Source organism: Mandrillus leucophaeus, unplaced genomic scaffold, assembly GCF_000951045.1.
Source record: "Mandrillus leucophaeus isolate KB7577 unplaced genomic scaffold, Mleu.le_1.0 Scaffold760, whole genome shotgun sequence".
In the NCBI taxonomy this organism is placed as follows: domain Eukaryota; kingdom Metazoa; phylum Chordata; class Mammalia; order Primates; family Cercopithecidae; genus Mandrillus; species Mandrillus leucophaeus.
The window spans coordinates 10266-38223 of record NW_012108253.1 but is presented as its reverse complement, the minus strand read 5'-3'; the positions used below and the strand labels follow the sequence as shown (position 1 = coordinate 38223).

At 38.2% G+C, this 27958-nt stretch overlaps 1 protein-coding gene across 6 annotated transcripts; it reads right to left on the bottom strand.

Moving 5' to 3' along the window:
• Positions 1–31: 31 nt before the first annotated feature.
• Positions 32–27795, bottom strand: ZNF322 (zinc finger protein 322). 6 transcript variants are annotated; one of them, XM_011966407.1, is made up of 4 exons: positions 27485–27795; positions 26596–26684; positions 9303–9372; positions 32–4389 (listed from the first exon to the last, which is right to left on the bottom strand). In XM_011966407.1, the coding sequence occupies exon 4, from the start codon at positions 4212–4214 to the stop codon at positions 3006–3008; it is 1209 nt and encodes a 402-aa protein (XP_011821797.1). In that variant the 5' UTR covers positions 4215–4389; positions 9303–9372; positions 26596–26684; positions 27485–27795; the 3' UTR covers positions 32–3005. The 6 variants fall into 6 exon arrangements, with proteins under 6 accessions (XP_011821797.1, XP_011821798.1, XP_011821796.1 ...); XM_011966408.1 differs by lacking the exon at positions 26596–26684 and adding an exon at positions 23938–24026 and having other exon boundaries at positions 27485–27529; XM_011966406.1 differs by lacking the exons at positions 26596–26684; positions 27485–27795 and adding exons at positions 23938–24026; positions 24827–25137.
• Between the last annotated feature and the right edge of the window lie 163 nt (positions 27796–27958).

Genomic DNA, 27958 nt, shown 5'->3' with positions numbered 1-27958 from the left:
GCTGTTTCTCTCAGTACAGTGCAGACAGAAATGGAGTTTTTCAGAACAAATGTTTATTTAAGAATTAAGGGCAAACAAAAACATTAAAGCATAGGAATACATCAACCGAATACAAGTTGTCTTGTTTGGTCTGAAATCTTGAAAAAGTTAATCTAACTACTTACCTGAGGTAGATTTAGGTTGGCACTGCTTCAAGGGAACCTCCATCCATCCCAGAAGTTACCATCTAGTTTTGGTTACAGGCTCCCAAGTGGTCCTCTCCAACCTCAGGTTATGCTATATGAATAATACCAAAACCTTTTTTCTCCCATGGTTAAAAGCCCTCAGTCTTGTTTCATACTCCCAAAGTTCTCTGTTTGAGGGATGGTCCATCATTAATTTACTTAAAAACTAGAGACAACTACCAGTAAGATCAGTGAAAGAGGGTCAAGTCATTGCCCTGTTAATGATACCAACTTTGACCCCTTCTCCATGTTCTCTCTAATGACTAACAAGTAGCCATAAGGACTACTTTTCATCACCACCATGCCTCACACCCAATACTATTTTAAGTATATTACAAATGTCAAACACATACTAGTGATAGGCATGATTTTCACCAAAGAGAAAAAAATACATCTTGTGTGTCTTACCATACTGGGCATTTTTCATGGTACAAGAGCTATTTCTAAAAATTACGAAAACATGTCAGATCAAATAAACTTCCAGGATCTTTTTCTAAAAGAAAGAAAAATACCCTAGAATCCTTATTATCACTATAAGCTATATTCACTGGTCCTAATATTATCATGATCATCAACCAGCCATTAGGATCAAAGCTTAGAGTCATACACAAGGTAGCAGTGTAGCAGTTCGCCAACTCCAAGAATCCAAATGGCAATACTCTCTGAAGCTCAGGGATCTGCTAGGACAAATCAAACCAAAATCAGAGGATTTGGACTAGTAACAAAATATCTATTCACTAGTCTACAAAGTCCCAAATACTACAGGAATCTGAAGTATTGGTATTACACGTCTTTGAATCTGAGGGAAGAAAAAAACTGAGATGTGACCATTGATAGATCTCTGGATTAATTATAGTATTTCTGGAGATCATTAAAGACAATCCTAATTATACTTTTAAATTGGAAACAAGTACTTATCCTTAAGCCTCTGATGAATCCACCAACTACTTTTCCCTTCTAGTATTTAGAATTCTGCATTCCACGCCAAATATATACCTTATAATGTGGTGATTGCAATCCTTTCCCTGGGATTAAAAGGTATTTTCTCTTTCCTTGGCAGAACTGAAATAAATGAAAGATGTATCATTATGGGTCTTGATTTGCTATAAACAGCAGGAAAATGGAGTGAAAAGAACACTAGGTTTGGAGTTAGGACACTCAAAATAAAAAAAAAGCCTTACTCTTATATTAATAATGCATCATTATGTGATTTTTTACTCTATGCCTACTGAGGCTTAAACTTTTCTTTCAGTCTTCCTGAAAGAAAGCCATTTTACTAGGAGTTGACTGTGGGTATCTATTGCTGACAGAGATGATAAGTGAAGTCACAAAAATATGGACACTAAAACCATCATAACCATTATATGAAATTTGCACTTTGAGTTAAAAAGAAATGAATTTCTAAACTTGAAATTTCAAATACCAGCAAAAACTTGAAAGATATTTTAGGGGAAAAAACTTTTGAGAGTATGCCTCAACTAACACTAAGTAAAAAGTTGAGTATGTCTCTCTTTGTAAGATTGGTCCTGCAAAGGGAAAACTATTGGGAGAGTTTTGATCTAGGATAGCTACTCCCTAGCTTCTTAGTTCATTTCACTGCCACCAAAAGGCTGCCATGTTACTATCAACACTCTAGTCCCGTCCTAGACAAGCATAAAAATATCAACCAAGGCAAAGTCAATATACTCCTTTCCCCCAACAGTAACACATGCCACACCTTCTATCATAAGGTTACAGTCCTTTCCTTTATTGGATTTCTGAAATTTTTAAAAAGTAAAAGTAAAGCAATCATTAAGTGGTTCAGATAAAAGAAAAGCATCTTTACCTGAGTTAACCATCAGGTCTACTCTGACCCGCCCTAGCTTCTCCCAGAACAAGATTCTGGGTATCTAAAAAACTATTTTCATACTGATTTCATGTAAAGTCCTCTCTATCATATGAGTCAACTAACTATGAGAACAGTTCTTCTCATACATATTATATGTATATAGATTCTCACCCACAAGTAAATCTCTCACTGCAGAACAGGTTTTTGGGGGCCCAATAAGACAGGAGCTTCTACCAAAGGTTTTTTCAGACTCAAGGTAAGTATGGGTTTTTTCACTTATGTGAGTTCCCTGATGTACCACAAGAGCTGATCACTAACAAGCACTCTTCATTCAGACACTTGTAGTCTTTCCTCAGATTGGGTTTTTTTTGGGAGTGCAAACCCAAGTAAGGCTCTCCAATGAATGTTTTTGCCATACTTAAGACAAATAAACAATTTTTCACCAGTATGGCTTCTCTGATGGGTAAGTCAGAGTTCTGTTAGAAGCTTTTTCCACACTTGCTGGGGCTTCTCCCCAGGGTGGGTTTTCTGAGATCCAATGAGATGTTCATACTGTCTGTAGCACGACTGACACTGAAGGCATTTAAAAAGTTGTTCTCCGGTGTGAATTCTCTTGTAACGAGAAGGGCTGAGCATTGCTAGAAAGCTCTCTCACACTCAGTGCATTTGTAAGGTTTCCCACTTGTATGAATCCTCTTGTGAGGGATCAAATTTGAGCTCAGACAGAAAGTTTTCAAAAACTCTGGGCATCTGAAGTTTTCTCATTGGAGTGAGGATGAGGTGTCCTGTGAGGGCAGCTCTCTGGGCAAAGAATTTCTCCTACTTCCAATTGCAGGCTCCCTGGTCTCCACTGAATTCTGAGCTCTGAGCAAAGTCTGAGATTTGTCTTCATCTTAATGAGTTCTCTGATACGTAAATAATTTTTAAGGTTGGTATTACAGCTTCTTGCCTGGTCAAGACATCTGTGAGGCTTCTGATGCATGGGGAGGGCTAAGCTCAAGACCTTTTTCACTCACATTACAGATAAATGGTTTTTCACCAATGTGTACTGTCTGATGTTGAAGAAGGGCTGAGCTCTGGTGGAAGCTTTTATCACATACAGTGTATTTGTAGTGTAGCTCCTCTGTTTGAGTTCTCATTTTCTGTTGGGCAACAAAGTCCATACCTAGGAGGAAGCCACTCTCACACGTAGACCACTGATGTGGTTTCTCTTCCATGTGAATTCTCTGATGTACAATAAGATCTGAGCTACAGTTAAAACTTTTCTCATACTCAAGGCATTTAAAAGTGTGAGTGTGAGTTGCCTGGTGCCTAATTAGGTTGGCACTCCGAGTAAAACTTCTCATACATTCCAGGCATTTATACGGCTTCTCACCTGTGTGGACTCTCTGGTGTACGATAAGGTCTGATTTCTGGCCAAAGCATTTTTCACAGGCACCACACTTATAGGGCTTCTCCCCAGTATGAACTCTTTTATGTACAATGAAGGCTGAACGGTGTCGGTAACTTTTCTCACACTTATTACATTTGTAGGGCCTTTCCCCAGTGTGAGTTCTCTGGTGGCTAATAAGATCTGATTTCCCACTGAAAGCTTTTTCACACTCGAGACACTTAAATGGTTTCTCACCTGTGTGAGTTCTTCGGTGCCTTATGAGGTTTGTACTTCTACTGAAGCATTTGTCACACTCACTACATAGATACGGTTTCTCGCCAGTATGGCTTCGCTGGTGGACGAGCAGATCAGAACTCTGACCAAAATTCTTGCCACAAATGTCACATGTATAGAATTTTTTACCTGCGTGTGTTCTCTGATGTCCTGAAAGCGCTAAGTGGTGCCAAAAGCTCTTCTCACATTTGCTACATTTATAAGGTTTCTCGTAATTGTGGATCCTCTGGTGTGAAATAAGATCTGAGCTTTGGACAAAGGTTTTCTCACACATATCACATTTATAAGGTTTCTCCCCAGTATGGGTTCTCTCACACATAATAAGAGCTAAGTTTTCACAGAAGTTTTGCTTGCATTCAAGGCACTGGTATATATGACCATCTATTTGAGTAATCTCATGCACATGAATAAAAATCTTTTTACCCTTCTGAGGGCATACATTATATATTTTCCTTTTTTGAGTTCTCTGATTACATCTCTCTTCTGAAGTGTACATTTTCTATGGCTCTCTCCTATGGAGTTTTCCACTGGTCTTCTTGACCCATCATTGCCCTCACAGTCATTTTCTTGATAAAAACTTGGAAGATACATCTGTTTCAGGCCTTTCAGTCATGAGCCTCTACAAGTTTCCAGCATCATATACGTTAATTCCTTACTTGACATTTCCAACCCTGTGAGACAAAGTAGAAATATTATTTATATTCCTACAACTAAGAAAAGAATTCTCAAAATTAAAATCACTGCAGAAAAGACAAACTCTGTATCAGAGGCCCTAAGTCTTCTAGGTTTTATATGGCTTGAAATCAGTTATTTGCTTTTACTCTTTGCTAATATAAAACTGATCAGCAATACATATGGGAAACTACAAGTAAGAACTCTTTCCTCTACGAATCTGGGTAATTTTAAAACAAGAGCTCTTCATCTTTCTTTGCTTCAGCTGAGAAATCAAGACAAGACTAATAATTACTATGCCTACTCATGAAGAAAGCAAATCAAAAGGGACCGTCAATGAGTATCTCTGGAGTCCTTTCTGCAGAAAGCTTGGAAGAAAGTAGTTAATGATCATTAGAATTCCCAGTGACCAGAGAGAAAAGTAAGGTTTCTATGACTCTATCTTCTTAGTGGTAATATTAGGCAAGTTTCTTAACCACTGTGTGCTTTGTTTCCTCATCTGTAAAGTGGATTAATAATAGAAACTACCTTACACGGTCCCGTAGAACATTAAATCACTACGAATCTCCTGGTAAGCCCTCTGTTTTGGCTCTTACTGTCACTATTATTATGACAAAGGGGCTTAAGATTCTGCTTTGATATGATTATATAAGCACATAACTTGCTCAAAAAGAAAAATCCTGACTGATTATAGATAAAAGTCTAGGCTTGGAACATAGATTTATAACAGGTGTTTCTTCACATGGTGAAAAGCTGTAAAAAAAAGTTGTTTTCCTCCTCATTCTATGGTTTAGAGGTATGCATACATACAGAAATGCCTAAAGGATCAAGTATCTTAAAAAGAGTTAGGTTGATTCAAGAGAGTTCAGAGGGAGTAATGAGTCAATGCATTTATCAACTACCAAAAATAGACTAAATAACATAAATAAAAGGAAGAAAAGAAGCCATTTTCCATATCCTTCACACTTAACTCTCTTCAGTGATCTTTTCATATGTTTGAACCTCTCCCTCATACATTCAGAACCCCCCATCCATCACCTAAAGAGTATGACCTGATAATTTTGCTTCCTATTTTACTAAGAAAATGGAAGCAAGCAAGCAAAACACCACCACATACACAAAACCAAAATCCTTTCCACATGCTCCCACCACATCAAACAACCTCTTTTAAGTGTGGTCATATACTGCATCTTTCCTTCTGCTACCATAAATGACAAACTTCCCTTGCTCAACCTAAAGATAGCCTTTCCATCTGTATACTCACTTTGTTCACAAGGACATCACTCTAGCAATTCCACCCTCCCTTTCCTGCATTATCAATTTATTCCTTCCTATTGGACCATTCCAATATTATTTCTCTTCTCAAAAACAAAAGCACAATCAACAAGAAAAGCCTCTCAACTGCTTCACACTCAGGCTGTTCTCCCATTTCTCTGTTCCTCTCCGCAGTAAAACTCTTTGAAATAAATAAACCTGTTCATTGTCTCCAATTTTTGTATTCCAAGATTTCTGGAACATACTCCAATTAAACATTCAACCCTCACCACTCCACCAAAACCACTCCTGTTAGAAACCTACAAGCTCTTAAGAAATCTGACTCCTAGTTACTACTCCGATCCATTTCTCTGCTCTTCCTCTACTTACTCATTGCACTCCAGTCACCCTGAGTTTTTGTTGTTGTTCAAATAAGACAGACTCACTCCCATTTCAGGGTCTTTAGCCTTGGTATCTCTTCCTGGCTGAAGGGCTCTTCCTCAAGGAATCTTCAAGGCTCTCTCTCTCACCTCATTCAGATCTTTGCTCAATTGGCATATTCTCAGTGAAGTCATTTCCAACCACCCTGTTCTAAACTGTACCACACCTCCATCCCAGCTGACTCACACAAACAATACTCCTCTCCTTTTTGATTTTGTTTTTCTCCAGAGAATGTAAGCCCCTAAAAGACAGGGATTTTTGGCTCACTTCATTCACAGTTGTTTCCCCAGCACTTAGAACAGTGCCTGGCACACAGTAGGTACTCAAACCTAGAAGAGGAGTTCTTACTTGGTATCCACAGATTCCTAGGTAATTTTTGAAACCTTTGAAACTGCAAAATGTTCAGTATATGTGTACTTTTCTGGGGAGAAGGTACACAGTTCCTTAAATTATCAAAAAGGTCCAGTATCCAATAAACTAGATATTAGATTGGAACCTATTTGTAAAGGAAATGATATTAAAGCTCACCGAATACAGCAAATTACTAAGTGTAATGGGACCAGAACACAAATAACACTTGCACTCAGAGAAAACAGGAAGTCAAAAGGATCTAAAAGACATGGTAGTAACATGGTTACCTCTGGTAATGAGATGATAGATAACATTCTGTTTCATCAATTTGTTAACCACAGTTTTCCAATTTCCATTCAGCAATTTGTATGCTTTCCTTGCGAAAGGCACAGAGGCTGCTACTTTTACTTACTTTTATTGTAGTAAGTAAAAGTTATTTATAAATATAAAAAGATATACCAAGATTTCAAATGTCAACTCAGAACTGTTCTAAAATTTAAAGGGATAGGAGAAAGAACTGAATGAGGTGGAAGTAGCGCAGTATCTTCAGAGTCAAAACACAGATCCACAAGAAATGTAGTATTGTGACCACAGAGGGACATAATGGGAGAAAAATGCACTGCAAGGCTAACAAGAATGGGGAAGTCAAAACTGAAGCAGACAAGCTAAACAAAACAGACATGTTTATGCTAAATACAGTGATTAAAATTCTACATTTCAAATATGTGGCGGAAAGAGAGATCAGACTGTTACTGTGTCTATGTAGAAAAAGGAAGACATAAGAAACTCCATTTTGATCTGTACTAAGAAAAATTCTTCTGCCTTGAGATGCTGTTAATCTGTAACTCTAGCCCCAACCCTGTGCTCGCAGAAACATGTGCTATATTGACTCAAGGTTTAAGGGATTTAGGGCTGTGCAGGATGTGCCTTGGTAAAAATGTGTTTGGAGGCAGTATGCTTGGTAAGAGTCATCGCTATTCTCCATTCTCCAGTACCCAGGGACACAATGCACTGTGGAAGGCCGCAGGGACCGCTGCCCAAGAAAGCCTGGGTATTGTCCAAGGTTTCTTCCCACTGAGACAGCCTGAGATATGGCCTCGTGGGAAGGGAGAGACCTTACTGTCCCCCAGCCCAACACCCGTAAAGGGTCTGTGCTGAGGAGGATTAGTGAAAGAAGAAGGTCTCTTTGCAGTTGAGATAAGAGTAAGGCATCTGTCTCCTGCTTGTCCCTGGGAATGGAATGTCTCGGTGTAAAACCCGATCGTACATTCTATTTACTGAGATAGGAGAAAACCGCCTTATGGCTGGAGGTGAGACATGCTGGCGGCAATACTGCTCTTTACTGCACCGAGATGTCTGTGTAAAGTCAAACATAAATCTGGCCTATGTGCACATCCAGGCACACCACCTTTCCTTAAACTTATTTATAACACAGAGTCCTCTGCTCACATGTTTTCCTGCTGACCCTCTCCCCACCATTACCCTATAGTCCTGCCACATCCCCCTCACCAAGATAGTAGAGATAGTGATCAATAAATACTGAGGGAACTCAGATACCAGTGCCGGTGCAGGTCCTCACTTGCTGAGCTCCGGTCCCCTGGGCCCACTTTTCTTCCTCTATACTTTGTCTCTGTGTCTTATCTTTTCTCAGTCTCTTGTCTCTACCTTGTGAGAAATACCCACAGGTGTGGAGGGGCAGGCCCCCTTCACAAATATTTGAGCATATCTCTATGATCTATGAATTGTCCTAGAAATTACTTTTTTCTGGTCCAAATTACATCTTTCAGGTGACTTTCACAGTATCACAGAACTCCTTAGACTATAAGACCAGAGTATATTCTGTCACTGTCACAATCTCAATCCTCAAAGCCTAAAGTATCACAAGCATTACTCCTATTTTATTAAATTGAGTTTACAGAGCTAAATGGCAAGTATCTGCTTTTGCCTTATAGTCAAAGGAAGTGAGCAAAGGACTTACACTGGGGCTGGATGCCAGATCTACTCCACCTATCGCCTGCCTCATCTCAGTTAATGGCAAATTCATCCTTTATTTCTTCAGGCTAAAATCTTGGAGTCATCCTGCACTCTTCTTTCTCATACCTCACAATCAAGCCATCAACAAATTTGTTGGCTCAATTTCAAAACACATCCAGAGTCTAACCACTTCTCACCAGCTTCTGTTGTTACATTCCGGTCCAAACCACTCTTTATTTCTTACTTTTACAATAGCCCAACAGGTCCACTTGAGCTGCCCTGCTAGCCTGTCACTGCCTCTCTGACACCCTTTTATATTATTCTTCTCTTTGCATGTTCTAATCCAGCCGCAATGGCTTCCTAGCTGTTCCTCATCCAGATATACTCCCCTTAGGGCCTTTGCGCTTTCTTTCTTCTGCCTACAGCTTTCTTCCTCCAGATGTGTGCACAAATTTCTTTTAATTCCTTCAAAGACTATTTTTTTCAGATGTCATTTCTGAGGAAGGCCTTTCCTAATCACTCTGTTTAAAGTTGTGAATAGTCTTCATGCCCCAACATTCACTATTCCCCTTTTCTGCTTTTCTTCATGGCACTCAAAACCTTTTAACAGACTACATAATTCACTTTATTCAGTTTATTGTCTATTGCTAAAATATGACAAGCATATCTGTTTCGTTTGATGATCTTTCCCTACCATATAAAGTAATGCCAGGTACAAAGTTGGTGCTTAACAAGCATCTGCTAAGTGCATGAATGAATTCTCATTGAAATTCTATTTCTCTACTTGTCTGATAAAAGGACTGAATGTCACAAAGAATGGGAGGTACTCTGATGAGATGGAGACTGGGAAAGAGAAGGGACACTTCAAAATACTGAAGTAACTGTAGCTTACCTAGAATCCAGACGGAAGAAAACATACATTCTTGATCCTGAGAATTTGACTTCTCAAGGAAGATAGCATTCTGTAAAACACAAAGACAAGAAAAGGATAGAAAGCCATAAATGAGAGAATTTAGCACTAGATCATTTACACTCAAAGGACTTAACAATGGGTAAACTACAGTTAAAAAGAACAGATGGGTTTTCTTATCTAATCCCTTAAATTCAATTCTGTAGTCTTAAATCATCCCATATGACTCCTTAGAATCTATAACCCATCTGCACAATCTATAGCTTCCTTTGCAACTATAACAACATTGCAGCAAAGGGCTCCTAACACTAAATCTTGGTGGTATCTTGAAAACACTAAGCCATTATCTTCCCCACAGGAACTCAGGCTGTCCTGATCCAAAGTATAATAGAGACTACAAAGTATTTTTGGGATTATAACAAAATTACCACCTTACTACCACTGGAACCCACGTAATTATCACAATTTTGGTTATTCAAAATTTATAACACCCTAAGTTGCTTTATATTTCAACCACAAACAACCCAGGAGGTGGTCAATTAGGGGCACAAAAAGAAGTTAGAGAGTCCACACTTAGCTGCTGATATCTTTCTCTAGAAGTTTTAACCTGCCTTATCCTTAGGTTAATGGGACTTTCATTTCCCTCAACAACCTTCCTGCCACTAAGCATCAGAAGCAAAAATGGAACTACTTGGACCCAGGCAGCATATAGGGCCATAGAGCTGAGGCTCTCTATGACACTTAGCTCATAGCTGCTAGTATTCAAATGACATGTTTTATGGCTCTAGTTCCAGGTAAGATGGAGTAAACACATGTCACCAATGTTATCCTACTGAACCCAACTAAGAAGTCTGGACAGAACGTATGGCCCAGTTATTTGACAACTCTGAAAAGCACATAGCATGCAAGTCAGGAAAGACCAGAATTTTAAATGCCATTCAACCAGCAGTGATTTTACTTCCTTTTTTTTTCCCCCCTTTTGGTCCTCTTCAGTATCCTGGGGCCTAAACTCAATGTAGCCCTAAATACAGAAATGAGAAAAAGCTGTAAAACATAATTGTCAACTGAGACTTTTCAGAAAACCTATAAGCTTCCACATCATTTATTTATTTATTTTTATTTTAAGTTCCAGGGTACCTGTGCGGGATGTGCAGGTTTGCTACATAGGTAAACGTGTGCCTATGTAAATGTGTACTGTACCTAACAACCCATCACCTAGTTATTAAGCCCAGCATGCATTAGCTATTTTTCCCGATGTTCTCCCTGCCCCCACACCTTGCTACAGTCCCAGTGTGTGTTGTTCCTCTCCCTGTGTCTATGTTTGGATTGTTTGGCTCCCACTTATAAGTGAGAACATGCAGTGTTTGCACACCAATTATTTAAAATTGGCCATGGAAGTCAATGGACAGAAAACTGACTTAAATATGAAAAAAAAAAAAAAAAAGGAAAACATCTCTAGAGGAAATATAAAGAACGTGGTAATAAAACACAGTCAGAGGGGAAAATGGTGGCTACAGAAATTCAAATCTCTCAATACATCCTTTTAAAGCAGTAAGAAAAAGATGAACAAATGTACTATACAAAGCCCACACTGTCACCAAATCCCATATAGCTGTCTCTCACATTCTAGCCATAAGCTATCAATGAGAGCAAGGACAATCTGAGAATGTGGGGTAAAGAGAAGAGAGCTAGCAGTGGGCAAGATTGACCTAAAATTTATTGCCAGAAAGAAAAACCCACTCTAAGTACAAAAAACTTTATCACAAATAAGTATGTAAAAAAAACAAAACAAAACAAAACAGAACAAAAAGCCATTTAGGGTTCAATACTATCTGCAGTTTCAGGTATACACCAGGAGTCCTGGAACATATCCCCCACGAATAAGGTGGGATTACAATGTTGTATTAATGGCAGGTGAGAGTTAAAAGATACTATTAAACTAAAAAATCATCTGAAGCTAAAATGGCTTTTTAGAAAAGAAAAATTTTAAAAACCTTAAAAATCAAATAATTAAAGGTTAAATATAGAAATTTATTTTTTTTAATGGACTAAAGGCATTAAAAAAGATCTAAGTACGGACGGCTGCAGTGGCTTATGCATGTAATCCCAGCACTTTGGGAGGCCGAGGCAGGCGGATCATCTGAGGTCGGGAGTTCGAGACCAGCCTGACCAACATGGAGAAACTCTGTTTCTACTAAAAATACAAAATTAGCCGGGCATGGTGGTGCATGCCCGTAATCCCAGCTACTCGGGAGGCTGAGGCAGCAGAATCACATGAACCCTGGAGGCGGAGGTTGCGGTGATCCGAGATCATGCCATTGCACTCTAGCCTGGGCAACAAGAGCAAAACTCCACCTCAAAAAAAAATAAATAAATAAAATAAATCTAAGTACAAAAGTAGCTAATGTAACAAAAATCAAACATTCAAAACAGAAAGTCATGAAAGAGCTATGAAAACCTATCATGTAGAAAAACATGTAATAAAATACAGTTATAACAAATAATATGACATTGTTAAAACCAAACATCAACTATATCAATAAATATAAGTGAGCTTAACACGCCTATTAAAAGAAATTTTCATTTTGGCTCACAAGCAAGACCTAACTGTATGCTATATACAAGAGACACCTAAACCAAAGTGATTCAGGCAGGCTAAAAGTAAGCAGGCGGGAAAGGGAACACTAGGCAAACAGAAACAATAAAAGTAGAGCTTTTGATCCTGATATCAGGCAAAGTAGAGTTCAAGCCAAAAGCATGAAACATAAGAATACTTTCTAAATTACACTAAAGTCATGGTTATCTATGTATCACATTACACAGCAGGCACATTTACAAAGGAAAAACAGAGACACAGATACAAAGAAACAGAGGTAAAGTACTAATAATAGGAAAGCTTAATATACCACTCTCAATAAAAGACATACAAACTGGACCAAGAAGAAGTAATGATGCAGAAGGCCTAAATAACCTAATTAATAAGTAAATCTTATTTATATTACACTGTATGCCATGATAAGTACACATTCTTTTCAACCACACATGAATCATCCACAAAAATCTGTCATATATTATGTAACAAAGAAAGCATCATTAATTCTCATAAAGAAACATTATAAGAAACAATCTGCAGTAAAACTAGAAATTTATTAAAATATCAAATAACAAAAGGTCCTTTCAAATCGGGGGAAAATAAACCATTAAAAAACTCTTCAGTAAAAAGGGCAATGAAAAATTCAACAAAATTTCTAAGTATTCATAATTGAAAATATTACATTTACAATCTATGGGATAAATTTAAAGTAGTTTATGCCTATATTTCTTTAATCAATAAAAACAGAAGAATTAAACTGAACAAGTTAAATTCTTAGATCAAAAGCTAATAAAATAAATTTCAATTGAGCCCAGGAGTTCAAGACCAGCCTGGGCAACATAGCAAGATCCTGTCTCTATCATTTTTTTAAATGGGAAAAAAATCAAAATAATAACAAAAATAGATAAAAGGAGAAATCAATGAACTAGAGAATACAAAAACAGTAAATCTAATGATAAATCAAAATCATACTTATTTTGTAAAACTTAAAAAAACAGATAAAGCACTAGGTAACTTAAAGAAGAAAAAAAGGGAGAAAGCACACATTTACAAAATAAGAAATGACAAGGAAGAATAACCACCGAACAGAAAACACACACATACATTAAATCACTTTGTAAATCTCTATATAAATAAATATGATTAACTATGAAATAAGTGTTTCTTTATGAAACACAATTTATTAGAGTTGACTCCACTAAAGACATAAAGTTTTAAAACACCAATTTGCAGAGAATAAATAGAAAAAGTTATAAAGGAAACATTCCATAAAAAGCACTAGGCCCACATTGTTTCACAAAAGAATTCTACAAATCTAAACAGACCAAATAAACACAATGCTTCATACATATTTTCCAGAGCACTGAAAACAAAGAACAACTTCCTAATTATTTTTGTGAAACAAGAATAGCACTGATAACTAAACTGATGAAAAGAGTATAAAAACTATTAATGTCCAATATTGCTTTTTTTTTTTTTTTTTTTAAAGAGTTGGGGTCTTGCTCTGATGCCTGGGCTGGAGAAGAGTGGCCCAATCATAGCCCACTGTAGCCTCAAACTCCTAGGCTCAAGCAATTCTCCTGGCTCAGTCTCCTGAATAGCTGGGACTATAGACACACACCACCATGCCTGGCTAACATTTTTTATTAATGTGAGAAATACTAATAAAAATCGGTATCACATTAAGAAAATAATATACCATGACCAAGTGGAATTTTTTGCAAAACTGGTTCAAAATTAAGACTATCTTTCAATATGAGGAAATCCACTAAATATAATACCCCATACAGACCTACGGAGAAAAATAATGTAATTATCTCCATAGACGGTGAAAGAACTTGCAACAGAAATCAGCATCTATTCAGGATAAAAACACTCAAGAAAGTGGGAATTAACAGATACTTCCTTTTAATATCATAAAACATACATTCTTTCATCCAATACCTTAAGTTAGAAAAACTATAATAATTTTTACTAAGATCAGGAACAAGGCAAGGATGGCCAATACTCCTCTTTTCAGTCACTGACCTGGAAGTATTAATCGATGCAATTAGAAAAATCAACTAGAGGTGTGAAAGAAGTAAAACTATCTCTATTGGAGGTGATTTAATAGTATAATTAGAAAACCCTACAAAGGACCAATGCTAAAACTAATTCAAATGATAAAGGAATTCAGTATGACAGCAGGATATAAAATTTACCACATAGAAATCACCAGTTTTTAAAATAAACATAAATAATACCTAATTGGAACACACAATGATAGAGAACAACCTTTGTATAACAGCAGCAATATAAAACTACTTAGAAATAAATAAAAAATAGCCATGCCCAATAAACCATAGGAAAACCTTCTCCCTCCTGACACCCAAAAATAGACTTGAAAAAACGGAAGGACATCCTTTGTTGTTGTATAGAACAATTCAATATTATGAAGATGTTCCCTCCTAAGACTTATAAACAATGCAATCTCAATAAAAATAACAAGCTTATTTATGAAACTAGACTAAGGAGTGGCAAACTATGGCCCACAGGCCAATTCTGGCCTGCCACATGTTTTTTTCAAATAAAATTTTACTGAAATAGGGTCATACTTATTCATTAATGTATTGAAAGGCAGAATTGAGTAGTTACAATAGAGACCAGATAGCCACCAAAGCCTAAATAAAATACTTTCTGGCCCTTTACAGAAAAATCTCCAATGCCTAAGCTATACAGTTGCTACTCAAGTTCACTTTGAAAAGACCAACAAGGACAGCCAGGAAGCAATGAAAAGACAGACTATGAAGGGTAACTAAACCCATGAGACATTAAAATAAACTCTAAAGCTTCTAATATTAAAACAACAGAGTTTCAAAACACAATTAGATAAAGAGACAAATAGAATAGAAAATCCAGAAATAGACACAAACACATATAGAAATTTAGTATGCAATAAAGATGACATCTCAAATCACCAGGGCAAAAATGGACTTTTAAATAAACGATGGTAAAACATCAAGGTAGCCACATGAAAATAGGTACAATTTCATCTACACCTCATACAACTCCCAATTGGTTAGGGATCTAAATGTATACATGGAAACGATAAGCTACTGTAAGAAAACTAAAGTAAATTCTACTTTAATCTCAGGGTACCAAAAATTTTCTATCTGTAAGACTAATCATTTGACTAAAAATAAAAACTTTTTTTTTAAGTTTTCTTTTTTCTATTTTATTTTATATTTTTTGAGACTGAGTTTCACTCTTGTTGCCCAGACTGGAGTGCAATGGCGTGATCTTGGCTCACTGCACACTCTGCCTCCTGAGTTCAAGTGATTCTCCCGCCTCAACCTCCTGAGTAGCTGGGAATGCAGGCATGAGCCACCATGCCTGGCTAATTTTGTATTTTTAGTAGAGACGGGGTTTCTCCATGTTGGTCAGGTTGATCTCAAACTTCCGACCTCAGGTGATCTGCCCGCCTCAGCCTCCCAAAGTGCTGGGATTATAGGAGCGAGCCACCGTGCTGGCCAAAAACATTTTATATATATAAAAAATGAACAAAGTCAACAGTCAATGGGCAAACTGAGATAAAATATTTGTAACAATATTTGAGATACAGGAACAATATACCTAATATATAAAGATCTCTTAAAAATTGATGGAAAATAAAAATCTGATACAAAAATAAGCAAAAGACAATTCTCACACACAAAAAATATAAAAATGTCCCTTAAACATATGAGAAGCTGTTCAATCTCATAATTAGAGAAATGCAAATTAAAATACATGACATTATTAGGAATAGAGAGAAACTTCTTCAAGTTGATAACAACATCTACAAGAAAACCACTGCTAACATCATACTTAATGGTGAAAACTTAGAAGCTTTCGGCTAACATCAGAAACAAGGTAAGAATGTTCTCTCTCACCACTGCTTTTCAACATCATACTGGAACAGACAGATAATGCTGTAAGACAAGAAAAAGAAATAAAAGGTATACAGATTAGGAAGGAAGAAATAAAACTGTCTTTGTAAGTGACATGACCACATATGTAAAAACCTGAAAAAATAATCAACAAAAAACTCCTGGAACTAAGAAGTGATTACAGTTAAGGTTGCACAATACAGGGTAAATATACAAATCAATTATTTTCCTCTATACCAGCAATGAACAAGTGAAATTTGAAATTAAAAACATAATACCATTTACATTAACACTCTAAAAACTGAAACATCTTAACTATAAATCTAACCAAATATGTTCATAATTTATGCAAAGAAAATTTAAAAACTCTAATAAAAGAAATAAAAAAGAGAACTAAATAAATGGAGGGATGTTCCACATTCATGGATAAGAAGATTCAATATTGTCAAATAGTCAGTTCTTCCCAACTTATACTACAGATTCAACACAATCCCAGCAAATTATCTTGTAAATATTGACATATTGATACAAAGTTTATATGAAGAGGTAAAAGACCTAGATTAGCTATCATAATGCTGAAGGGGAAGAACAAAGTTGGAGCGCTGATGTTACCTCTAAGTTCAACACTTACTATATACTACTTGAAGTTACAACACTAAAGATACAGTATCAAGAAAGTGTGGTAATAGTGAAAGAACAGACAAATAGATAAATGGAACAGAAGAGAGTCCAAAAATATACCCATATATATAGAATCAGCTGACCTATGATAAAGGAACAAAGGCAATAGATACAATGCAGAAAAAGATAGTCTTTTCAACAAATGGCGCTGAAGTAACTAGACATTCACATGCAAAAAAAAAAGAAGAAAATCCTATCATTTGCATCAACATAAATGAAGTTGGAGGACATTAAGTGAAATAAGACAGACACAGAAACATGAATACCACATAATCTCACTTACATACAGAGTATAAAACAGTCTAACTGATAGAAACAGATGGTAAAATGGTGGCTACCAGGGGAGAGGTAGCGGGGTTGGGAAGATATTGGTCAAAGGATAAAAAATTTCAGTTAAACAGGAGGAATAAGTTCTAGAGTTCTACTCTAGGCAAGTTCTAGAGTTCTACATCATGGTGACTACAGCTAGTAAAAATACACTGCATATTTGAAAATTGCTGAGAGTAGATTTTATGTTCTCACCACAAGAAATGGTATGTGAGGTAATATATGTTAAATAGCTTGATTTAGCTATTCCACAATGTATACATATAAATACATACATATTTTACTTCTCAATTAAAAAAAATTTACAAACCCCAAATGAATCAGATACCTAAGTATAAAACACAAAACTATAAAACTTCTAGAGGATAACATAGGAGAAAATCTAGACGACCTTGGGTATAGCAATGATTTTATTTTTTTGGAATGGGGGTCTCGCTCTGTGACCCAGGCTGGAGTGCAGTGGTGCGATCTCAACTTACTGCAACCTCTGCCTCCCAGAATCAAGTGGTCCTCCCACCTCAGCCTCCTGAGTAGCTGGGACCACAGGCATATGTCACTAGTCCAGGCTATTTTTTTCTATTTTTGGTAGAGACAAGGGTTTTACCGTGTTGCCCAAGTTGGTATTGAACTCCTGAGCCCAAGTGATCTGCCTACCTTGGCCTCCAATAGTGCTAGGATTACAGGCGTGAGCCACCACGCCTGTGCTGGCAATACTTCTTAGATACAACATCAAAGGCATGATCCATGGAGGAAAATTGACAAGCTGGACTTTAAAATTAAAAATGTCTGCTCTATGAAACAAACTGTCTAGAGAATGAGAAGACAAGTCACAGACTGGGAGAAAATATTTGCAGAAGACACATCTGATTAAAGACTGTTATTCCCAACATTTTAAAATCTCCCAAATATACAAAAATATACATATGCCTTAAAACTCAACAACAAAAAAACCAGTTTAAAAAATTGGCAAGTCGAGCCAGGCGTGGTGGCTCACGCCTGCAATCCCAGCACTTTGGGAGGCTGAGGCAGGTGGTTCACCTGAGGTCAGGAGTTCAAGATCAGCCTGGCCAATATAGTGAAACCCCGTCACTACTAAAAATACAAAAAATTAGCTGAGCCTGGTGGCAGGAGCCTGTAATCCCAGCTACTAGGGAGGCTGAGGCAGGAGAATCGCTTGAACCTGGGAGGCAGAGGCTGCAGTGAGCCGAGATGGCACCACTGCCCTCCAGCCTGGGCAACAAGAGTGAAACTCTGTCTCAAAAAAAAAAAAAAAAAAAAATTATAGATACCCCATAGAATGTACAATATAAAGAGTGAACCCTAATGTAACCTATGGAGTTTGGGTGACAATGATGTATCAACTTAAGTTCATTGATTGTAAGAAATGTATCACTCTGTTGAAGATATTAACAGTGGGGGATGCTGTGTGTGCTGTGTGTGTGGTATGTGCATGTGTCAGGGTAAAGGGAGTGGTAGGGGACATACGGGTACTCTCGGTATTTTTTGCTCAATTTTCCTATGAACCTAACAGTTCTCTAAAAAGTAAAGTCTATAAAAATGAAATAATTTTTTAAATGTACATGAAATACCAGTTCTCACCAATTAAATCTGCATACATTAAAAGGTATGACAATGCATTTTGTGGTCAACACTGTAAGGAAACACACTCATATGTTGCTGGGGGGAATGCAAATTGGTAAGTTTATATAAAAATGAAGAAATTTTTTAAAAGTACAGGAAATACCAGTTCTCACCAATTAAATCAGCATACATTAAAAGGTATGACAATGCATTTCGTTGTCAACACTGTAAGGAAACAGACAAACTCTGTTGCTGGAGGGAATGCATATTGGTACAATCTCTTCCGCAGGGGAATGTGGCAGTATGTAACAAAACTAGATATACATTTACTTTTGACTCAGCAATCCCATTTCTAGAAATGGACTCTGAAGATTCAACTCCAATAACATGAAAATATAAAGCATAACATTACTCACTGTAGTAATGTTTGTAATGGAAAAATATTTAAAATAACTTAAATATCTGTACATAAAAAAATGGTGAATAAACTATGGTACATCCACATATAATGGAGTACTATGTCACTGTAAAAGAGAATGTGGAACATCTTTATCAACTGATGTGGAGTGATTTCCAAGATAAATTATAAATTTTACAAAGCAAACTGTAAAAAAGTATGTTGTATTTTATGTAAGAAAGTAGAAATAAAAATATGTATTTCTCCACTTGCCCCAAAAAACAAGAAAGTAATGAGATTGGTTATCATTACAAGGCAGATAAAAATGGAACTGGGGGCACAGGAAAACAGAATTGGGTGGAGGAGGAAGAGTCATGTTTCTCTAAGAATATGAAGACACAACACATATATTTTTACTTTTAGAATTATGTTATATTTTACATATTCAATAAATGAATGAACTAATGAACTAAATAGTCAAGATGGACGAGAAAAGCATAAAAACAAACGTACCTGTGTTTCAAATAAATAACAACTATGCAGAAGAGGAAAAAAAAAACTCTTTAACACAGTAATGGGACTATGTATATTCAATCTCAAGATAAAAATAACTCGAATCAGTAGAGGTTTTCTCCCCTGTCGGGATAAGGGTACACTACTTAATGTGTATCCTAGGACTGCATAAATAAGTAAATATACTATGGATAATGTCACCTAGATTCCTCATTGTCAATGAAGAAGGCTAAAAATATAGAAAAGAGAAAGGCTAGAATCAACTCTGTAGTGTTTAACTGGAATCAGAAGTATCAGTATAAGTCAAGATTTTAAGGTTTATATAGAGAATAAAGAAATGTATGTATGTGTGAAATTATGTGTGTGTATTTTTTTTTTTTTCCTAGTAATGTTTGCTGAGAAGTCACAGAAACAATAAAATCCTAGTAGTAATGAGTATACCAAGCATTCAGATATGGGTTTCTAAATACCATTCTCCATTGAAAAGAATCAAGACTCTTTGGAGAAATGGCTGTTTCCAGGGTTTGGAAAGTGTAAGATGAGCCTGGACTATCCTGATGTGTCAGAAAGATGTGCTCAAAAAGTGGTGCAATATGCCAGAAGGACCCATAATTCAGGATGGAAGGACTGCCACTGTACAAATCTGGAACAAGTAGAACACTGAAATAAGTAATAACAGTAATAAATTAGTCACACAATAAGAATCCATGAATTTGTACTCATTTAAAAAAAAGTGTATAGAAGGGAAAGCTTTTTTGCATTAGAAAAGCAAACAAATATAGAAGAAATGATGGAATTAAAAACTTCATGTTCAATCAAGAGTACTGTGCAAAAATCTAGTGGATGAAAAATTTTTTGAGAATCAAGATATTTACATAATCTGAAAATATCTCCCCACTAGATATTTAATAATTATAAATACAAAAAGAGTAACTTCATAGTATAGAAACCTGGAAGACGCCACCTTAACCAAGTGGTACTTCAACTAAAGTGAGTATGACCAGTAATGAGCTAAAACATCATGTGCCTCCTAATATGATGCAAAGAGAAAAACATAACATCACTTCTGAGGTATCTTGCCAAAAATGTCTAACCTGAATCTGATCACGAGGGAACATCAGAGAAACCCAAACTGAGGGAAACTACCAAATAAATGGCCTAAATATTCAAAAATTGTCAAAGTTATGAAAGACAAAGTCTGAAAATATGTTCACAATAGAGACAATATTATAATTAAATTAAACGACTGATGCTGAATTAGATCTTGGCCCACAAAAAACATTTTTCTCTTTTTGCCTTAAACAACATGAGTGGAACAATTGGCTAAGTTCAAACAAGGTCTGGAGATTAGATAACAGTACTTATTCTATGAATGTTAATTTCCTGACTCTGATAATGGTAACGATAATTTCTAGAGAATATCCTTGTTTTTAGGAAATACACAATTGAGTATTTAGGACAGGCTTTCTCAACCAGGGTTCTAGAAAAGAAGTCCCCACAGAAAATGAATCTGAATGACTGTTTTCTCAGTTCTCCTAAGGATGGCATGTAGCTAGTAGTACTGTACATGCATATGGAGATGTTGATTCTGATTGCTTCTGTTGGAGAAGAGGCACGATGTCTACAGCTTACTCTCAAATGGTTCAGGAAAAAATCTATATATACGTTTATGCGTATTGCTATGCTTTGAATGTGTCCTCCAAAGTTAATGCATTGGAAACCTGATCCCCAATGCAGTGATGTTTGGAAACGGGTACTAATGGGAGGTATGTGGGTAACAGGGGCACCACCCTCATAGACTAATGCCATTATTTCAGGAGTCAGTTCCTCATAAAAAGATGAGTTTGGTCCCTTTCTGAGCACTCTTGCTTGCTCTCACTCTCTCTTTGCCCCTTTGCCATGAAATGACACAGAAAGAAGGCTCTCACTAGATGCCAGTCCCTGTCTTGGACTTTTGAATCTCCAGAATCATAAGCCAATAAATTTCTGTTCATTACAAATTACTCAAGTCTATTGTATTCTGTTATAGCAGCCCAAAACAGACTAAAACGTTTGTTTAATAGAGTCAAAATCCTAAAGCAAACATGGTAAACTGTTATTTAGAGCATATGGGTGAAGGGTATATGGGAGTTCTTTGTATCATTTTGCAATTTTTGTATGTCTGTACTTATTCAAAATTAAAAAGTATTTTATTTTGGTTTTCAAAAAACATGGTGGCTAAAGGTTGGTTTATTTTGGTGGTTAATACTGACAGTTTAAGCTCTGTATGCAGATTTTGGTTCAAATTCCCACTCTACTCTTTTGTAGCTGTGGTGAGTAACTTAATTTCCTTTAACTTCAACTTTCTCTTTTTTCCTCACAGAGTTGCTATGAGAACCAAGACACTGCCGGTACTAAGCTCAATGTCTAGGTCTCAGTAGATGCTTAATAAATGGTAGATTCTACTATTTTCTTAATTCTACCTTCACATGCACAGAACCACTAACATGTATTAAGCTCATTTTCTATGCCTGATTCTTGTGCAAAGCCTTGTTCAAAACCCACTTAAAATAACTAATAAAACAATTTGGCCAGTAAATGATAAATATGAAGATTATGCAAAAACTAGAAAAAATTTATGGAGCAATATTAGAAGGAAAAAGAAGAATTCCAACTCAGAATCACAATTAAGTAAAGATATGCAGGGATACAGACAAATAGCTGTAAGATGGGGGGTTCATTAAAGGTTTTGTCTTTTAAAATTTGTACTATTGTTAAGCTCAATAGGAGAATACAGTGAAAATAAAGGATTCTTAGTTTTGTCACAGCCAAGCAAATCATTTACATTTTTCCCTAAAGTTATCAGTCCAAGGTGTCTTATTTGTGCTAAACAACCAATGAAGTGTGGGGCATTAAGAAGAAAAAGAAAAAAAAACTGAATAAATAAGGAAATAATTTTCCTATTTATATCCAGGTTTTTTTTTAGATGTCAACACCTTAAAAAGTAAGTGTGGGTGCCAAACCTCAAAACAGATCATAAGGCCGGGCGCGGTGGCTCACGCCTGTAATCCCAGCACTTTAGGAGGCCAAGGTGGGTGGATCACAAGGTCAGGAGATCCAGACCAACCTGGCTAACACGGTGAAACCCACTCTTCACTAAAAAATACCAAAAAATTAGCCGGGCATGGTGGCAGGTGCCTGAAGTCCCAGCTACTCGGGAGGCTGAGGCAGGAAAACAGTGTGAACCCAGAAGGTGGAGCTTGCAGTGAGCTGAGATCGTGCCACTGCACTCTAGCCTGGGTGACAAAGCGAAGACTCCGTCTCAAAAAAAAAAAAAAAAAAAATCATGACACTTCCCTAATTTCAAATACTGTTTCCTATCACACTCAGAATAAAATCCAAAGTTTTTACTGCCCTACATAATGTGGTACCTCTGCGTATCTTCAGCCTCACAGGCCACCTCCGAGCTTTTTGCACCTGTTCCTTCTGCCTAGAATGCTCTTTCCCATGCAGCTTACTCCTTTATTGGACTCAAGTCTCTGCTTGAAGACTACTTCCTCAAAAAGCAGCACACCCTGACTACCTTATCTAAAATTTAGCCTGTGTTGATTTATCCCATTTTATTTCTCTCCATAGCACTTATCACCATTCAACTTTGTGGTACACATTTTATATTTGTTCATTTGTTTGCCTTTTTACTAAAATATAACTTCTATTAGGGTTAGGACTTAGTCTTTTGCTTACTGTAATATCCCTAGTACCTAGAGTACATTTGTTGAATAAATGAAAAGTGTGAACAAATACCAGAACAAAAAGGCAATCATCATCCTTGGACCCCCAGTAGCAATATAACAGACTAGACCAGTAGCCCTTGCTGGTTCATCTAGCAAGCCCAAATACATCTTTCAAGTCTTAGCTCCAGGGTACCCTCCTTTAGGATGCTTCTCTTGCCGCATCCTAGGAAGAGACTAGTACTCTTTCATGCCTAGGGTCGAAGTGAAAGGAATAAACTGGAAGACAACAAAAGTCCAAGCAGACAGGCTAATTCATACAACTTGAGAGTTCATGGTTATCCTTAAAGGGTATAGGGGACCAAGAGACAAAGTTAGTAAAGCATTATTTAAAAACTAGATGGTGTTTATAGGCCTTAGGCTTGGAAATTTCTCATTTATTTTTCATTGATTACATGGATTATCTCATTTAGTCCTCCCACGGATCCTATAAAATAGGTATTAATACCAATGTTTGGATCTTACAGATGGAAAACCTGATGCTTACGGCAGTTAGATAATCACCCAACAACTTACAAATAGTAAGTAGCAGAGTCAGGATTTAAATACCTATCTTCTGACTCCAGAGCCTACCTAAGCATTAGGCATACTACCCTCTTTGTGTTACAAATCAATCAAAAAGCAATTACTGCAAGCCTAATGTGTATATGCATGCATGTTGAAAAGGAGTAGAAAATAGCCTTAAGTTGGTAGGATAGGGCCCAGTTTTATCGCTCTGCTATCTTAGGAGCTAAGAAAGGGCCATTCTCTTTTTCCATATATCTTCTCCCATACTTTCCTTTCACCCTGCCCCACCCCACGCCCCCATCCACATTTATACAGAAACAGAGCCTGGTATGCCACTTACCATAACAAGAAAGACTCAAGACCATCTTCCTTTTGGTTTCAAAAGGTCTCTAGTCCAGAACTATTCACAACACTCAATTCTTCTCTCTCCTAGAGGAAAAATAAATAATGTAGACGATGACCTTGTGAAATTTATAATTCATAATTTTTCTAGAGCTGGCCTAGAAAACTGGTCTGATTTCCTCTCCATTCCAGTGAGCATCCTTCAACCATAGCTTATCTCTTCCTATCTTTGCTTACATTGTTTCTCCTGCAGGAAGTACCTGCCACGGGTAGCCATCAGTTCCGACTAACTCTAGACAAAATGTCAGGAGTCTTTCTGAATAATTACTAACTGCAACTTCGTAACAAAGCCCTAAGCCTCGTTTTTCGTTTGTTTTTTCTCCTTCTGCTAATTGTTTTTGTATGTATTATCTCAGCTTCTAAGATCAAAGACCCATTCGTCTACAAACCCCAAGGTGCACGCGATAAGTGTATATAATATAAAGTTATATGTAATTCCGTTTTCCAAAAAGAAATGGTTATAGGAAGATTAAACAAACCAGATTTTTCTGCAGATAGATTCAACTGCAACATAATTAATTCCTGCACTGAAGATGAAGAGAAAAATCCACTCAACGTCCTTTTTTTCCTCGATATATATGAAAGATATATATTGCTTTGAAAAGTGCCTTGCCGTGTTTACTATTATTATCTCTAGGAACTACCGTACTAAGGTTCTCTTCTTTCAACTTTTCATTGACCATCTTTCAGTCCTCCGTCCGCCGTCAGGGGGGACCAGACCATGCTCAGTGTCCAGGAACAGGGGCTGGTCCCACTCGACTGTGGCCCTGGGTCTTGGGTCCCGCCGCGCACCCTTCCCACCCCTGGGCCCCGCAGGCCGCGCTTACCCTGCAGCCGCCGGCGCCGCCCCTAGGCCTGGGGACAGCACTTCCGGTTACTCTCCGGACACTCGAATCTGGGCTTCCTGGCAGCTGCAGACTCTGCGGTAGTGGATCTAAGAGCCGGGCATCGGGAAGGAAAGAAAAGCGAACCCGGGACGGACGAGAGCTAGGAGCAACTCCCTTGGTGCGCCTAGACTAAGGGAGTTGAGCCCAGGCCGCCCACAGAACGCTTTAACAGAGCGCTTTACGGGCCCACAAGGCCGGTTACGCAAACCCTTTCAAGCTGGCTGTGAAGAGGCCGGCGCAGCCCCACCCCCGCAAGTCACATGATCACCCCGGTCCGGCTATTAGGGCGTTTCAACCCCGGCCCCTGGGCCAATAGGAGCCGAGTCTTCGGAAAGGGGCGGGGCCCGGGGCGCCTGCGCTCTGGGAGCCCTCGGCGCTTTGGTGGGAGGCGGTCTTGTTCGCGCAGTGGAAGGCAGGCTGTGGGGGATAGGCAATCACTGCGACCTTGTCTAACAAGAAACGGCACCAACAGCGTTGCAGTTTATGTTACAGTTTTCCCAAGGCTGTTAACTGAGGTCTCAAACCAGGAGTAGAGCTGTCTCTTATACACATCTAGATGTGTATAAGAGACAGTTCCCATGCAGCTTACTCCTTTATTGGACTCAAGTCTCTGCTTGAAGACTACTTCCTCAAAAAGCAGCACACCCTGACTACCTTATCTAAAATTTAGCCTGTGTTGATTTATCCCATTTTATTTCTCTCCATAGCACTTATCACCATTCAACTTTGTGGTACACATTTTATATTTGTTCATTTGTTTGTCTTTTTACTAAAATATAACTTCTATTAGGGTTAGGACTTAGTCTTTTGCTTACTGTAATATCCCTAGTACCAAGAGTACATTTGTTGAATAAATGAAAAGTGTGAACAAATACCAGAACAAAAAGGCAATCATCATCCTTGGACCCCCAGTAGCAATATAACAGACTAGACCAGTAGCCCTTGCTGGTTCATCTAGCAAGCCCAAATACATCTTTCAAGTCTTAGCTCCAGGGTACCCTCCTTTAGGATGCTTCTCTTGCCGCATCCTAGGAAGAGACTAGTACTCTTTCATGCCTAGGGTCGAAGTGAAAGGAATAAACTGGAAGACAACAAAAGTCCAAGCAGACAGGCTAATTCATACAACTTGAGAGTTCATGGTTATCCTTAAAGGGTATATGGGACCAAGAGACAAAGTTAGTAAAGCATTATTTAAAAACTAGATGGTGTTTATAGGCCTTAGGCTTGGAAATTTCTCATTTATTTTTCATTGATTCCATGGATTATCTCATTTAGTCCTCCCACGGATCCTATAAAATAGGTATTAATACCAATGTTTGGATCTTACAGATGGAAAACCTGATGCTTACGGCAGTTAGATAATCACCCAACAACTTACAAATAGTAAGTAGCAGAGTCAGGATTTAAATACCTATCTTCTGACTCCAGAGCCTACCTAAGCATTAGGCATACTACCCTCTTTGTGTTACAAATCAATCAAAAAGCAATTACTGCAAGCCTAATGTGTATATGCATGCATGTTGAAAAGGAGTAGAAAATAGCCTTAAGTTGGTAGGATAGGGCCCAGTTTTATCGCTCTGCTATCTTAGGAGCTAAGAAAGGGCCATTCTCTTTTTCCATATATCTTCTCCCATACTTTCCTTTCACCCTGCCCCACCCCACGCCCCCATCCACATTTATACAGAAACAGAGCCTGGTATGCCACTTACCATAACAAGAAAGACTCAAGACCATCTTCCTTTTGGTTTCAAAAGGTCTCTAGTCCAGAACTATTCACAACACTCAATTCTTCTCTCTCCTAGAGGAAAAATAAATAATGTAGACGATGACCTTGTGAAATTTATAATTCATAATTTTTCTAGAGCTGGCCTAGAAAACTGGTCTGATTTCCTCTCCATTCCAGTGAGCATCCTTCAACCATAGCTTATCTCTTCCTATCTTTGCTTACATTGTTTCTCCTGCAGGAAGTACCTGCCACGGGTAGCCATCAGTTCCGACTAACTCTAGACAAAATGTCAGGAGTCTTTCTGAATAATTACTAACTGCAACTTCGTAACAAAGCCCTAAGCCTCGTTTTTCGTTTGTTTTTTCTCCTTCTGCTAATTGTTTTTGTATGTATTATCTCAGCTTCTAAGATCAAAGACCCATTCGTCTACAAACCCCAAGGTGCACGCGATAAGTGTATATAATATAAAGTTATATGTAATTCCGTTTTCCAAAAAGAAATGGTTATAGGAAGATTAAACAAACCAGATTTTTCTGCAGATAGATTCAACTGCAACATAATTAATTCCTGCACTGAAGATGAAGAGAAAAATCCACTCAACGTCCTTTTTTTCCTCGATATATATGAAAGATATATATTGCTTTGAAAAGTGCCTTGCCGTGTTTACTATTATTATCTCTAGGAACTACCGTACTAAGGTTCTCTTCTTTCAACTTTTCATTGACCATCTTTCAGTCCTCCGTCCGCCGTCAGGGGGGACCAGACCATGCTCAGTGTCCAGGAACAGGGGCTGGTCCCACTCGACTGTGGCCCTGGGTCTTGGGTCCCGCCGCGCACCCTTCCCACCCCTGGGCCCCGCAGGCCGCGCTTACCCTGCAGCCGCCGGCGCCGCCCCTAGGCCTGGGGACAGCACTTCCGGTTACTCTCCGGACACTCGAATCTGGGCTTCCTGGCAGCCGCAGACTCTGCGGTAGTGGATCTAAGAGCCGGGCATCGGGAAGGAAAGAAAAGCAAACCCGGGACGGACGAGAGCTAGGAGCAACTCCCTTGGTGCGCCTAGACTAAGGGAGTTGAGCCCAGGCCGCCCACAGAACGCTTTAACAGAGCGCTTTAAGGGCCCACAAGGCCGGTTACGCAAACCCTTTCAAGCTGGCTGGGAAGAGGCCGGCGCAGCCCCACCCCCGCAAGTCACATGATCACCCCGGTCCGGCTATTAGGGCGTTTCAACCCCGGCCCCTGGGCCAATAGGAGCCGAGTCTTCGGAAAGGGGCGGGGCCCGGGGCGCCTGCGCTCTGGGAGCCCTCGGCGCTTTGGTGGGAGGCGGTCTTGCTCGCGCAGTGGAAGGC